We start from the raw sequence: 13,613 nt of genomic DNA on the forward strand, positions 1-13,613 counted from the left end.
AAGGGTAAGCCCGAGCTGCAGAGTAGGGAGGCAGCTGGGTCTGGAGTCACCAAGTAACATGCTGCTGATGTTAATGATGATGATGATGATGAAGAAGTGTACAGATTCTAGGAACACTTTTAGTGATCAGTTGAGTGTGGACATCAGGTTCTTATTATCTCATAGAGTAACAGAGCAGCTGATTACGCTGTGACCTTTACTTTGCTAAGCAACAGTCTGTATCTTACAGGGCATTTGCTTGAATATGAATTAAGGAATGGAAGAGGGCAGAACAGGTGAAACCCTACCAACTTATGTCAAAAGCACCTGTATTTCAGAGAGAGCTCTGCAGTCTGCAGCAAACTGTGAAGGCTCTCTTTTACCTTTAGTTCATCTACATGGTGCTTTAATAGAGGAAAAGGTCATTGGTGTTTTGTCCTCTGTGTTCCCAGAGCACTGGCTGTTCCTTGCATTTCAGTCCCTATACAAATAAATCCTAGTTTTAATCACAAGTAAATGCATTCAGAGACCATAAGTAGCCAGTCCCCATTTCCTTATCATTTTCTTAGACTTGAGGTGAGGAGCCCACAGTTACTCTGGTTTTGTACTAGGTACATGTATTCCTAGGAACAAAGAAACCATGTCAGGGTGGACTGGGCTACCTGCAGCCACAGGCAGAAGGACCAGATACAGGTGACCTGCCCTTAGTGGTCACACAGCCAGAAGCTGCCCGTTACCACTAGAAGTACCCAAGCAAACAATGTTTGGGAACCCAGTTCTATCAGCTGCAAGTTCTTGGGGAGGCAGGCATATTTCTTGGGGGTCAGAAATATTGCTTTTGTAGCCGGGGGGGCTCCACTCATCCAGAAGTGCTCTGTGAGCAGGGCAGATTCCATGAGAGTTACTCTTGTCCCCACTGCATAAGCTCAGCAACCACCATGGTCTCTGAGTAGGATGGGGCTGCAGGTCCCTCTCTGCCCCAGCTGCAGCATGGGCATGGCTGCCTGCCCCAGGGGGATAGCAAAGGCTGGATGCAGAACATCCCTAGTGCCATCAGGCCACCAAGGGAGCAGACCCCATGCAGCAGGGGGAAACCGCCCTCCACTGTGAAGCACTGTTAGTGTAGATAGATGTTAGTGCATCTGCTCTAAAACTGGCTGTTTAAAATCCACAATCACCTTCATTATTCTGCAGCTGTGTTGTCTGACTCATCCCACCGCAGATGCTCTGAGGCAGCAGCTGAGGTTAAAAACTTTCCCAACTTGTTTTTTATTCACCAGGGAAGCTCACCTCTAAACTAGTGGTAGAGTATAGAAGCCATAACTGCATCTGTGATCATGGGAGGCAAATGAAAGGGAACCTGCAAAAAGAGAGAGAAAACAAATGAGGCACAGGTTGATTGAAGGACTTGTATTTCATTTTTGTCTTTCACTGTTTGACACAATTCTGCGTTCTTAGATCAGTGTAGTCAGTACTAGCCTAACACTGAAAAAAAAAAAAAAAACACACAGAGAAATTTACATGGCTACAAGCCACATAGCCATGGCTTAGCAGACATCTCCATGCAGTAAGTTTTTTCTGGGATCCCTACTCTGACCTCTGATCACACTACACCCCTGTCTCTTCCCAGAGGGAGCTGAATACTTGCACTCAGCCCAGGTTTCTTGCCAGCATTGTCCCTGGCTGCAGACCTCTCCTACATAGTACACAGAGAAATTCAGGGTGTCAGAGTACTCGCAAGCTCCTATGACAGGTGTAGGGATGCATGGCTCCATGCTGATTTTCTGCTCCCAGGCTGCCAACCTGCCCTAGGCACACCTCTGCCTGCTGCACACAGACGGTGCAAAGGAAGCGTATAACCACCTGCATCCCCAATCTCCCTCTGCCAAAATGGAAACCTCATGGCCCTGCCTCACCCAAGCTGTCAAACTTTCTCCTGTGCTTTTATACACAGACATGATCTTGCTATACATTGCTTTTAGCTGCAAGAAAATTTCTCCCTCATGTCCCTTACTATTTTGTTCTTATGGACTGCGTTTCCAGGCTAAACATCCTTGGGTTTAAATAGATGGGGTGACCCCAATACCACTGTATATGATTATTCAAGGATGAAGAACAGACTCCAGTCCAATGATTTTTACAGGACACCTTAAATCAATATTGTCCTTCTCAGTAGCAGTTTCTAGAAAGCCTATATTCTACAGCATCCCTATTCCATTTGTCATTTGGCTCACTTTTGCTATATGTGTTGATGCAGCACATTGTCAAGCATCTGAACCATTTGCTGTGCTGTCCTCTGGACCACACTGATTTCTTCTGGTACAAAGTGTAGCTTAGAAATCCTCCACTGTGGAGTTTTGCAGCAAGCCACTTGTTACTAATGATCCAAATTTTACTTGTACAACTTTTCTATAACCTTTACTCAAAAAATAATTGGGAAAATTTACAATGGTAATTGAAGTGTTTACTAACTGATGGCCTACTTGCGAGATTAAATGGAATACAGCATTGCAATTCAGGAAATTTTCCAGCCTTTTATAGGAAGGAAAAAAACTATGAGAGTGGAAGCCAACATTTTTTTGCAGTGCACCCCCGGAATATTTGTTATTGCAGACTATCAGCTGCAGTACAGCAATGATTTCGATATAAAATATACTCAAATTCTGAAGACTAAATCTAATTTAAAGCCTAAGTGATGCTCATGATTAAAAATGTATTATCTATTCCCAGCAAATCATACATCACTGAAACACTAATGTTTCCCTAATTTTAAGCAGCATCTAGTGTGTCAAAAATTAGATCTGATCCTCCAAATTATGGATGAGAAAAATAAGATCATGGCTTGACTACATCCCACCGAGTGCTAGGTGGTTTTCTGAGATTCATAAGTTATCTGTTCAGTTACTGTCTGCTCTTTTGCTAATGGACATTAAATATTCCTCCAAAGGTGCAGGCGATCTGATCTGCTGCCTGGAGATAATTTGTCTGTTGTCTAAAGGAAGGCTCCCAATTAGACAAAGCCAGCTGACTAAAAGCGGAGCAGGGAGAAGCCTCATTTTGACAGTGATAATCTTTTTTTTGTCATTCCAGAGCAGGAGACGGGAAAGGGTTTAACTTTATTTCAATTATAACTGAAAGAAAAAAACCTCCAGTCAGATAAACAACTTTATAAGGATCGTGATTCTCACTGTTTCCATTAGCCAGCTTGCCATGAAGATGAAGGAGGTCTGAGAGGGAATCACACAGCAAATCTGCATGCAATTACAAGAGCTGCTTAACTAGCATGGGTGTTAAATCAGGTCCCAGTTAAATCAGAGCTGTCTCTGTTGGCAGCGCACCACCTTCGTCTGACACTTGACCGATGTGAACTACTGTCTGCATTGTGAGAGGTAAAACCAGTTCAGTTAGCACTGTGTCGCGCCTGGCGCGTGACCACTGAGGGGGTGATGGAGGTGTCTGGACTCTGCTTTGTGCAAAATGGGAATAGCAGCAAACCAGAAGCTTGGCCTCAGCCACACAGCTTTGCTAGCACTTCGCTAGCAACGTCTGAAATGCTTCAGAGTCTGACATGGACACAGGCAAGTCCACTGGAAAAGAGAGAGAAAGCATCCCTTTCCTACATCATCCCCAGTGTCCGTATATGTCATTTTGCTAGCAAGGGGGGTGATTTTATTAACAAGATCCTGATTTATAGTCTATAATGTAATGATAGAAAGTGGGTTTAAGCAGGAAATGAATTTTCAGATATATGCCGCAATGAAGAACGACATTTTTAGAATCGTCCCCCACAAACTGAGTAGAGCGTGTGTAGGTATCAGTCTGCTTGCCAACAGTTTCTGCTCACTAGAAGAGCAGCACGACATACATGGTCTGCACTGGGATCCAGTCAGCTCCCAAACACCCCTCGATTACAGGAATGAACGAGAAATCCCATAAACAAATATAAACAGATGCAGTAAAAAAGTTTTACCTTTGACTTCAGCAAAAGGTGAAAGAAAATGAAAAGAAAGCTGTAAGAGATCAGAATGTGTAGCCTGCTCTGAGCTACTATTCCTGGTAGAAATTAGATCCTGAAAGGCCCAGGTGAAAATCAGAGATAATCCCTGTATACGTGCTTTTAATTGGGACAAGCTGAGAGCAAGAAAGCTGAAGGAGTCAGCTACGGCCCCTCCGCAGGGTTTGTTCCCAGAGAGCACCCGAGGACGCAGTTATGCAAAGCCTCTTCTATAAACAGCCCTGAGTTCACTCTGGCAGAAGTGGGGCTCTATTTCAGTCTCCACCATGCAGAGGCGTTACCCTTGTGCTTCCCATCCCAGCACCCCAGGCCTGCTGCTCTGGCCGTGGCCCCGTGGTCGGCTCCTGCCCATGCCTGCACCGTCGCCCCAGGCCCAAGCCCATGCCCAGCCCCTTGGCGGCCATTTCCTAGCGGGGGGGCCCCAGGGACACTGCGTGAAGCTATTCTGGTAGCTGTGAGTCCTGCCGGTGTCATGTGAACCAAAGGGCCCAGAAATGCATGTCAAATTGGGCCAGTGACTAACCGTGATATTTTGGTTGTCTCCGCGCCTCCCGGGCAAAGATTTATTGTCTGAGAAAACCTTCACGTAATAATCCCCGGGTGCTGACCTGATCTTCAGCTGAGTGAGTGTGAAAAGACGACAAAAAGGGGGCTGCTGTGCTGGGCACAGTCGGGTCTAAACTTATCCGAGGCTGAAACACAAACAAGGGAGGAGAAACACATCTGCTTCTGCCCAGAGCCATGCGCTGGCAGCCAGAGAGGAGCTATTATTTGAGCTGCCTGAGGAGCAAGGAGGGTCGAGGGCGACGGCTGAGCAGACACAAAGTGCCACTGGTTGGGATTGTCATCTAGCTCCCTCATCTGTCACCTGATGGCCAGCCAAGCAAGCACTCAGCCGTGGACCATTCATCCCTGCACAAGCAACAGAGGCGAAAAAAGTAAGCATCCTGCGGCTGTTACAACATTCAGCTGTTTTCTTTATAAAGGAATGCATTGAATTCACTACAACTGTACTAACTACTCCCCTATGCCGGGCAAGAGACTGATTTTTTAATTTTTTTTTTTAGTTGGGCTTTTCTCTAACAGCTGGAGGTCTGTTGGGCATTCATTCAATGGCTGTTGAGTAGGGCAGCTGTTTCACTATCTAATTGCACTTTAACTTTAAAGTGGAGCAGAAAGCATTGCATTACCTACCATGAGCTACTTCCTGTCCTACTGCAAAGCACACTGCACTGCCGTGCTCTCCCAGTACCAGACACTGAGATCAGAGGGCTTTCTGTGTGATATTTTGCTGAAAGTGAAGGAAAATGAATTTCCTGCACATAAGTCCTTGTTGGCGTGCTCCAGCGACTATTTCCGAGCAATGTTCAAAAGTTACACCCAGGAGTCTAAAGCCAATGTGATTCAGCTGCAAGTCGTTTCACCCACTGGTCTCCAGCATGTCCTGGATTTCATTTACACTTCTTTGCTGCCCCTTTCCTTTGAAAGCCTGGAGGAGACCTTGGAGGCTGCAAGCTACTTGCAAGTGACAGATGCTATTGGCTTGTGCAATCAATACTTAGTTAACAACCTTACCTTGGAAAACTGCTGCTTCTCCGCCAACGTCGCCAGGAGGTTCTACCTGCCAGATGCCCTAGTCGCAACAGAAAAATACATTGTCAACAATCTCTGGAAGCTGCTGGACTTGGATTTGGCAGGACTGCTTGAGCTGAACTTCAGGACTTTGCTAGCGGTAGTGGAATCCCCAGATCTCCCCATGGTGAAGGAAACCTGCCTGTTGAATCTTGTGCTGCTGTGGCTGAAGCAGGATAAATCCAGGTTGATTCATGGAAGCAGCCTTTTGGAGCGCATTAGATATGGTCTCATCCCTGTGGAAGAGCTGAGGAAAACCTACACACAGTCAGAAGTGCCCCTCACTGCAGGTATTAAGTGCCTGATCATTAAAGCAATAAATTACCATACATCTATTTTCAAACAGCCCATCCTGCAGGATAAATCCACTACACTGAGGAACCAGAAAACTCGGATCATTCTGCTGGGGGGAGGGACGGCAAGTGATGGGCTTGTCACTGAAGTGGTGGCCTTTGATGTTTACAATCACAAATGGAGACCTCTTACACAGGTGCAGGACAGGGTGCAGAACCATAGCGTGTGTGTGGTGGGGAATTTCCTCTATGTTTTGGGTGGAGAAATAGAGGGTGGCACTCCGGGTGACACTGACAGAGACAAGATATTATCGGTTACGAACAAGGTCCATCGCTATGATCCAAGGTTTAACACATGGACCCAAATCACGGGCATGCTGGAAAAGAGATGCCAGTTTTCCTGCTGTGTCCTAGGTAATGATATCTTCGCAATTGGTGGACGGGGTGAGAATGGGTCTCTGCATTCATCTGTGGAAGTCTACAACATCAGCAGGGACAGATGGACAAAGGCCAGGGAATTGCCATGCAAGATACATGGCCATGCCAGTGCTGTTTGCAAGAGTATTATATACATTTCAGGTGGCAAATATGCAGACCCAGCCAGCACGAGCAAGGACGTTTATTCTCTGAGTTCGCTCGAGGGGCAATGGATGAAACAAGCTCCCATGAGCATAGCTCGGTTTGGGCATCAGATGGCGACAATCAGAGAAGCCGTATTCACATTTTTAGGTTTATATGAACCATTCTCTGAAATAGAAAGGTATGACCCCGATCAAAACCAATGGACTCGTTTAAGGCCACTGATCTATGACCGATTTTGCTATGGCCTGGCAGTGGTAGAGGAAACGGCTCTTCTTATTGGGGGAAAGAAATGGCAAGACTCGCGGGAAGTCCCCACGCAAGATGTGGTTGGCTACGATATCGACAATGATGGCTGGGAGGAGATCTGCAAAGCCCCCTTGCCCTGGAGCGGGCTGCAGTGTGCAGTGCTGCAGCTCACAGAAGTGGCTGATGAACAGGACATTGACACCCTGCAAAAGAGGCCACTGAACTGCTGAACTAAGGTGTTGCGGAATAATCATCCCAGGAGAAGAGCCAGCAGGGCAGCCCTGGAGAAGAAGAAGAAAATTGCAGTGGCACTGGATGTGACAGAGTTGAGGTTCTGCTTTGATAAGCAAGACGCTGGGTGGAAACAGGCAAGAAAGTTTGGCTGCAGCCTGGGAAAAGGTGATGTGATTCACAGAGCTGAAAGCCAGCCTCACTGGGGAAGGATATAGCAAGTCGCAGGTTTGGAGGAGATGAGCTAGGATCATAAACCTGGACTTTTATTTGAAGAATAATACCTGGACAGCAATTAACAGCTGTTGCAAGTCAGATTTTTCAAAGGTTAAAAAGATATAATCCATTTTTTCTGTTTTCTTAATCAGAGGTAATTTTCCCAGTTGGTAAGTGCTATCAAATTGCTGTGCTATGGCTAAGCAAAATGAAAGTGAGATGTATAAAGACTAGAAAATTGATGCCTATGAGAACTAATAACAAGTAGTGCCAAGGAAAAGCTATTATTTGATACGCTACATACTAGGCAAGAGTGCCTTAGCTAACCAGCATGAAATTACTGGACAGAAACCATGGATTTTTTGAAATTTAGCCTCAGTTATGGCCATATGTTAAAACAGTGATTGTTTCATAGAAGCCACTTCTCTCTGAGCGGCTTTTGTTGTAGCATGCCTTTCAGATGCTTATTTTGTATTATTTTAAACACACGTATTCCTGGTACAGTACATTTCTTTTGTATCCAACCATTGTGTTAGTTTAGATGGCTAGAGCTGAATGGCTATACTTTCTGTAAGACCCTGTGAAACATGTTTCAGGAGCTGCTGTATCTAATCCCCCTGGCACTTACCTCAATAGCATACATTGCTTTATCATGCCAGGTCATAATGGTAAACTTGTTCATTGTTGAACTGGTGCATGAGAGAACCCTGCAGTCAAAAAAAGGTTTAATTTTATCAAAGATTGCAAAGGGGAGGAAGGCAATGGAAGGCTGCCAGCAGTCTTTATTCAGTGTCTGCCTACATCGAAACCAGCAATGTCTTACTTCTTTTTGGCCATGTTGGCAGTTTGAAGAAACAGATTGTGGAAGAACTTGAAGGCATGCTGATCTCTGAAATGCAGGTAAAATGGTCAGATGCCACAGAATTGCTTTTGTATGCAGTAAATTGAAACTTGAATCACAGGCATTCATTTAAAAGCTAAATTTATTGTACTTCATTTTACAGTGTTCCCTTTCTAGGCTGAGAGTTAATACAATAAAAATATATATAGAAGAACATTTAATAGTCTTAAAAGAAGGCAGCACAATGGATAGGACACATGTTCTTTGTCACTAGACTAGCTTAAAAACTGTAATGTTTAATTTTCACCTTTAAAGCAATCAAGCTGACTTTACTAATGTAAAGTGCAGGCAGAATAGCTGTTGCATAGCAACAGATCTAAGTCTCCTGAACTGCCTTGGTTTTGACAAGGAATCAACTACACAATGTGCATATACATCCATCAGATATAAAGAGTTTTTATATGAATATATTTACTTTTGGTCCAGTAAAACAATAGCAAGAGAATCTAAATGCTTGGAACAATAGCACAACCCATTTCATGTCAAGCATTTTTAAAGAGAAATGTACAAAACCTCACAAATTTAATATACAAGTCAGTATCCATGCAGTAAATAAATGTCCAGTTTATACAAACAATATTCTTCTAAATGGTACAAATATTACACTGGATCCAGAATTCTATACAAATGTTAATATGTGATTTGTCATCCATATGGACTTGAATATAGGATTACTGAAAATGGGCTACAGAAAGGCCACTCTTCTGTACAGTTGTGCAAAATCTGCAAAACATTTGCAATCCAAATGCAATAAAGTAACAAGAAAGAGCAAGGAATAAAAAGAAAAAGAGAGGAAAAAAAAAATCTGTCCATTCTTTCCTTCATCCTGTCATGATATAATTGCCAGGAAATATCAGAGCTCATAAAGTTTTAAGTACATTCACTGAGCTGTACAAGCAATAGTCTAAAGTTGGTTAAGCGTACAACTCACTGTTAAAAGAATAAAGGAGGCTGTCCCTTTTCACATGAGCATTATTAAGCCATGTCATGTGTCCTAACTTATGCAGCAAAACACTGAAAAGCAGCACAAATGTTTTGTCATGCTCTGATCACTTTTGAAAACAAGCCCATGAAGAGTAAATAGATGATTTAAGATTTACCTCCCACTTTCCTATTGCAGGCAGGTGCCTAGCTCTAAGGAGATATTTCTGCCCACATTCACTGGTTGTCTCCAGCACATCTCAACTCTCCTGGAAGTTTAAAACACTTCAGCTAGCTTGCAAACTCAGCAGAACCCAGAGACATCCCTTCCCATTCAAAGACAGAACAGAGGCTTTTTGAGTTCTCAGTCATTTTTCAGGTTTTGTGCTCATATCTGTTCCCATCACACATTTTCCCCAAGTACAATATGGCCAAATCTCACAGCTTGGAAAACACATAGGAGAGTACTTGAAAAACTGTATTCACTGCTTTTCTATTGTAGGAATTTTCAAAGCCTCTCAGGTTCAGAGCAGTTTGTTGGGAACCTTTTTCACTCCTGCTTTTCTGGGCAAGAGAAACACTGTTACCAAGGATGTTCAAAGTCTATCTTTTCTCTTTTGCAAAATCTGCAGATTATACCATTGCCTTCAGTACAAAAACAGCATAAATAACAGTACCATGACTAATTAAAACAAAGAAACAAACAAAAAACAAACAACAACAACAACAACAACAAAAAAAAAACACAACCAGATGTGATTAAGAAACAAGTAACACATAATTTGGTCTTAATTAGAATATAAACCAGCATCCCTTTGCACTGATGGTAAGCCTTAGCAACAGGCTTTAAAAAAGCACAAAGAAATAAGACCTAACTGTTTGAGACTTAAATTTACATCAGTCATTTTGTCTGCTGATTTTCACCTCTTTATGTGTTTGACAAAACTGAAACAAAACCACTGCATTACACTTTTTCCCTGTTATGTAAGAAAACTCCTAGAGTTTCTCATTAAATAGATTTTTTTTTTAGTTCTCCCATCACCAAAATAGTACCTGCACTCCAAAAATGCAATGCATTACTGGAATTATATAATATAAAATATCATTGTAAAAGCGACCTTCGATAACAAAACCTTTAGCTTGTCAAACTTCCTCTGTGAAGGCCACAGTCTTCCAAAAAATGCTTTTAAATACTTTTCTTTAATAGGTAAAGATCACGTTCTTTATTTCACAGAAGGTAAACACAAGCAGAGCGTTGGTAGCATATAAAATGTACAAATCCTCATTAAAGACATGGTATCGCTGACCATTGAAGGTTTACTTCACACAGCTGAGTAACATTAAAATATAATTTACTAGAGCTCCCACAGATTGATATAAAAACTACTTTATGCACTTAAGTAAAGGCCTGGAGTGTAGCAAGTGGACTAAAAGAGGGCCCCTTATACATGCGTTTCAATGTAGGAGTGCGTGTGTGCTAAGGAGGCTAGAAGTGCATCGACCTCGGACGAGCCGTTAACAGAGTCCCGCGGGGTGCTGCTGTGACAGATGTCCCAGAAGATATCGAGGTACATTTGCTTCCATTCTTGAAAGTCTCTAGACGTCAGGTCTGGATTATCCAGAACTTTGTCGATAATGGCTACTTCTCCTTCCCTGGCCTGTGAGGGAAGAGAGACAAGCAGAGTCAGAGTGGGCGATGAGCAGGCTGCGCAGATGGGATGGGAACGGAGGCAGGCCATGGAGGTCTGGGAAGCAGGGAGCTGCCTGGCTGTCATGAGACTGTCTGCAAGCAGCAGCCCCTCCTGCCGGGTGTTGCTCATCACCCTGTGGGGATGGGGCTTCCCTCACCTTGTCCCTGTTCCCCAGAAACGGGCCCTATTCCCCCCCCTCACCCCTTGTTCAGCTCGTGCGAGAAGCAAGCCCCGCGCTGTTTACTACAAGCTGCCTTTGTTTCTCAGGATCAGTTTCGTGCTGCTGAGTGCCATCTGTTTGCTCTTCTTGATCAGCATGAGAAATACCGTGTTTGTGCGTGGGATGCGGACAGATGGCCTCTCGCCGCCAGCAGAGCTAAGCCTTTCTTACCAGCCATGTCTTAGGGACATTTGAGCGCTGTGCTGCAAACGCCTGTGCAGGGAGGCATTACCTTGGTAACTCATCCTCACCAGCACTCCAGTATACGTGATGGGCTGGCTGGTTGCTACCTCCTCCTACCACTGCGGTGGCAAACAGAAGGCAGAAATGGGTAAAACCTAACACAGCTGCTAGCACATCCTTACCCATCATGGGGGCAGGAAATGTGGCTGTATCCTAATCGCTGGCTGGTGATTAGTTTATCGAGACATGACAGACAGACAGCATGGGTCAGATTAAGCCTCAGATACACATGAAGCCACTCAAGGTTGTTGCAAGCAGTGGAAGATGGATGCACCATCCTTGAGCCTGAGAGGCACAGGAAACATGCAGGCTTCCTGCACTTCTCTGTGTAGACATGGTACGGTCACCAGCAGCCTCCTCTCTATCCTCCATACCACATGGGTTTCATGGTCCTCATTGCTAACTGGTATTTGCCATGTTCATACTGTGAGTATGATAAATCTTTCTGGGGAGCATGTTAAGGGAAGATTAAGTGGTGTCAGCCTACACTGGTGGGAGAGGATCAGAAAGGTCAGAGAAGCCACCAATAAGCAGTATGTTGAAAGGTATTTTTCATGCTTTGCAATCAGTAGCTAATTAATGCTACATGCTAGAATACTAATTTTCAGAAACGGAGGTACAGCTGAGGCTGACCAGTGGAAGTGAAATTTTGGGCTCTCCTCGTTGCCAAATCTCTGCAGGAACTACCATAATGTGCTTCTTGCAGATCGTGACCTGTACCCACCACACAGTACTGCCAGTCAGGTGGCTCATAATTGCTGTCAGGAGAATGGTTTTGTGGTTAAGTCATGACAAAGAGAGCAGAGGGGTCTCTCCACTGAGGACTTGGGTGATGGAACAGAGAGGATGGATGGTAAGAGCTAGAAGCAATTTGGAGGGCTGTATCAGATTACTAATAGTGGATGAATTCAAGGAGAGTTCAGAACACCAAACCTAACTGGCTGGTGCAAACGGATGCATTCAGGAAGAAGAAACCAATAGCATTGATAAAAATGAGGAACAATTGATTAAATAACAACAGTAGCTCCTATACTACTACCAGTAGCATAGCAGTGGTGGAGCTAGAAACTCTTAATGAGTTACCATCATGCACGTGCTACTCTGTACAGTTGCCATATGCAAGAAACAGGAATTATCTGTCTTTGGTACTTGCTGGCATTGCATTGCCAATTATTTGTGGCATTCTTGTCCAAACAAAAATGGTGACTGATTTAGAAAATATGTCTTGTGGGAAGAGAAATGTGTTCGATTGGTCTAAATGACAGAGGTCCCAGAGAAGCATGAAAACAGGCACCTGCTGGGTCAAAGGGATGAGCTGCTTTGGGAAGTTCCTGGAGGAAAGCAATTCAATCTGTAGGAAACCATTGGTATAAGGTAGCTCAGGTATCAATAAACGCTAACAAGAAAGGCAATTAAGCATGGCAACAAGCTTCTGATACTGAACCTCTAGGTTGTGTAATTACTGAAAGTATCATGAAGTGTTTGCTTGCTTGTTTGTTTTTTAAGTTTTGTGCCAACATCTCTTGCACACTTTTGGTATGAGTGATCCCACCATGGTGCAAAAGCACAGGTACTGTGTGAGCCTCCTGCCTGCTCTAAACATTAACATGAGATTACTGGGATTTTGTCTCCATTTCTCATGTTATAGAAGTCACATGGAAAGCACAGACTTTCTGCCACCCTCCAAACCTGTAAAGTCTCACATACTCAGATACTTTCAGTTGCCTTCAATGAGATGATACAGCGCAAAAAGTTAAGCACGGGTAAGATATATTTTTTTTTCAGGATGGGAGCCCCACAGCATGAAAATAATATTGCTAAAGTGCTTCTCTAGGTGATGGAAAACTAAATTAATTAATGTTGATAAAGCCCTCTTTGATGAAAGCTGTTACAAAATCCACTGCACAATTATCTAGTGACTTAAAATGTGGTAATTTAATATAGTTAACAGGGTCCCTGGGGAAATCCAGCATATTGTTTGCTGAAATCTCTAACAGTACAGATTTGAAACTGCTGTAACAAATAAAGAAGCTGACAGGGAGGTTAAATTAGCTGCGGTACACTTACAATAATGATAAAAATCTTCAAATCTATCATTACCACTATCTATTTATTTAATCAGTCCTACTGATTAAATACAATGATACCAGTCTATGCAGAAACCAAGCACACTGTTCATTCCCCAGCAAGCTCAACAATCAGGAAATAATCAAATGTTTTAAAAGGTACTGCTCCCTTCTGAAGGGCTGACTTTGCTTCACTTTAGACTTTGGCAAATGCAGAGTAAATGTGTTTTGATAAATGAAAATGTTCAGGGACAAAGAAGAGATTAAGGTCTCCTCTGATAATTTAGTGTCAAATGATGTTATACTAGCTAGGGGAGGAGCAGCTCATTGAGATTTTATCTGTGCACAAATAAAAACCAATCCCCTCACTTTGACTA

The 13,613-nt window shown here is 43.5% G+C and overlaps 2 protein-coding genes across 5 annotated transcripts in view; one reads left to right on the forward strand and one right to left on the reverse strand.

The window, feature by feature from the left end:
* The first annotated feature begins 5,189 nt into the window (after nt 1–5,189).
* On the forward strand, nt 5,190–6,977 carry KLHL34 (kelch like family member 34). The gene has a single exon (XM_032181819.1). The coding sequence runs from the start codon at nt 5,190–5,192 to the stop codon at nt 6,975–6,977; it is 1,788 nt and encodes a 595-aa protein (XP_032037710.1).
* Nucleotides 6,978–8,159: 1,182 nt separating this feature from the next.
* CNKSR2 (connector enhancer of kinase suppressor of Ras 2) overlaps nt 8,160–13,613 on the reverse strand; it is a 220,823-nt gene continuing 215,369 nt past the window's right edge. For all 4 annotated transcript variants that reach the window (XM_032202209.1, XM_032202225.1, XM_032202198.1 and 1 more), the window contains one exon: nt 8,160–10,674. In XM_032202209.1, the coding sequence (XP_032058100.1) occupies nt 10,459–10,674 (216 nt within the window). In that variant the 3' untranslated portion in view covers nt 8,160–10,458. The remainder of the gene's footprint in view (nt 10,675–13,613) is intronic.

The sequence above is a fragment of the Aythya fuligula genome, chromosome 1 (genome assembly GCF_009819795.1).
Source record: "Aythya fuligula isolate bAytFul2 chromosome 1, bAytFul2.pri, whole genome shotgun sequence".
NCBI classification, from domain to species: Eukaryota; Metazoa; Chordata; class Aves; order Anseriformes; family Anatidae; genus Aythya; species Aythya fuligula.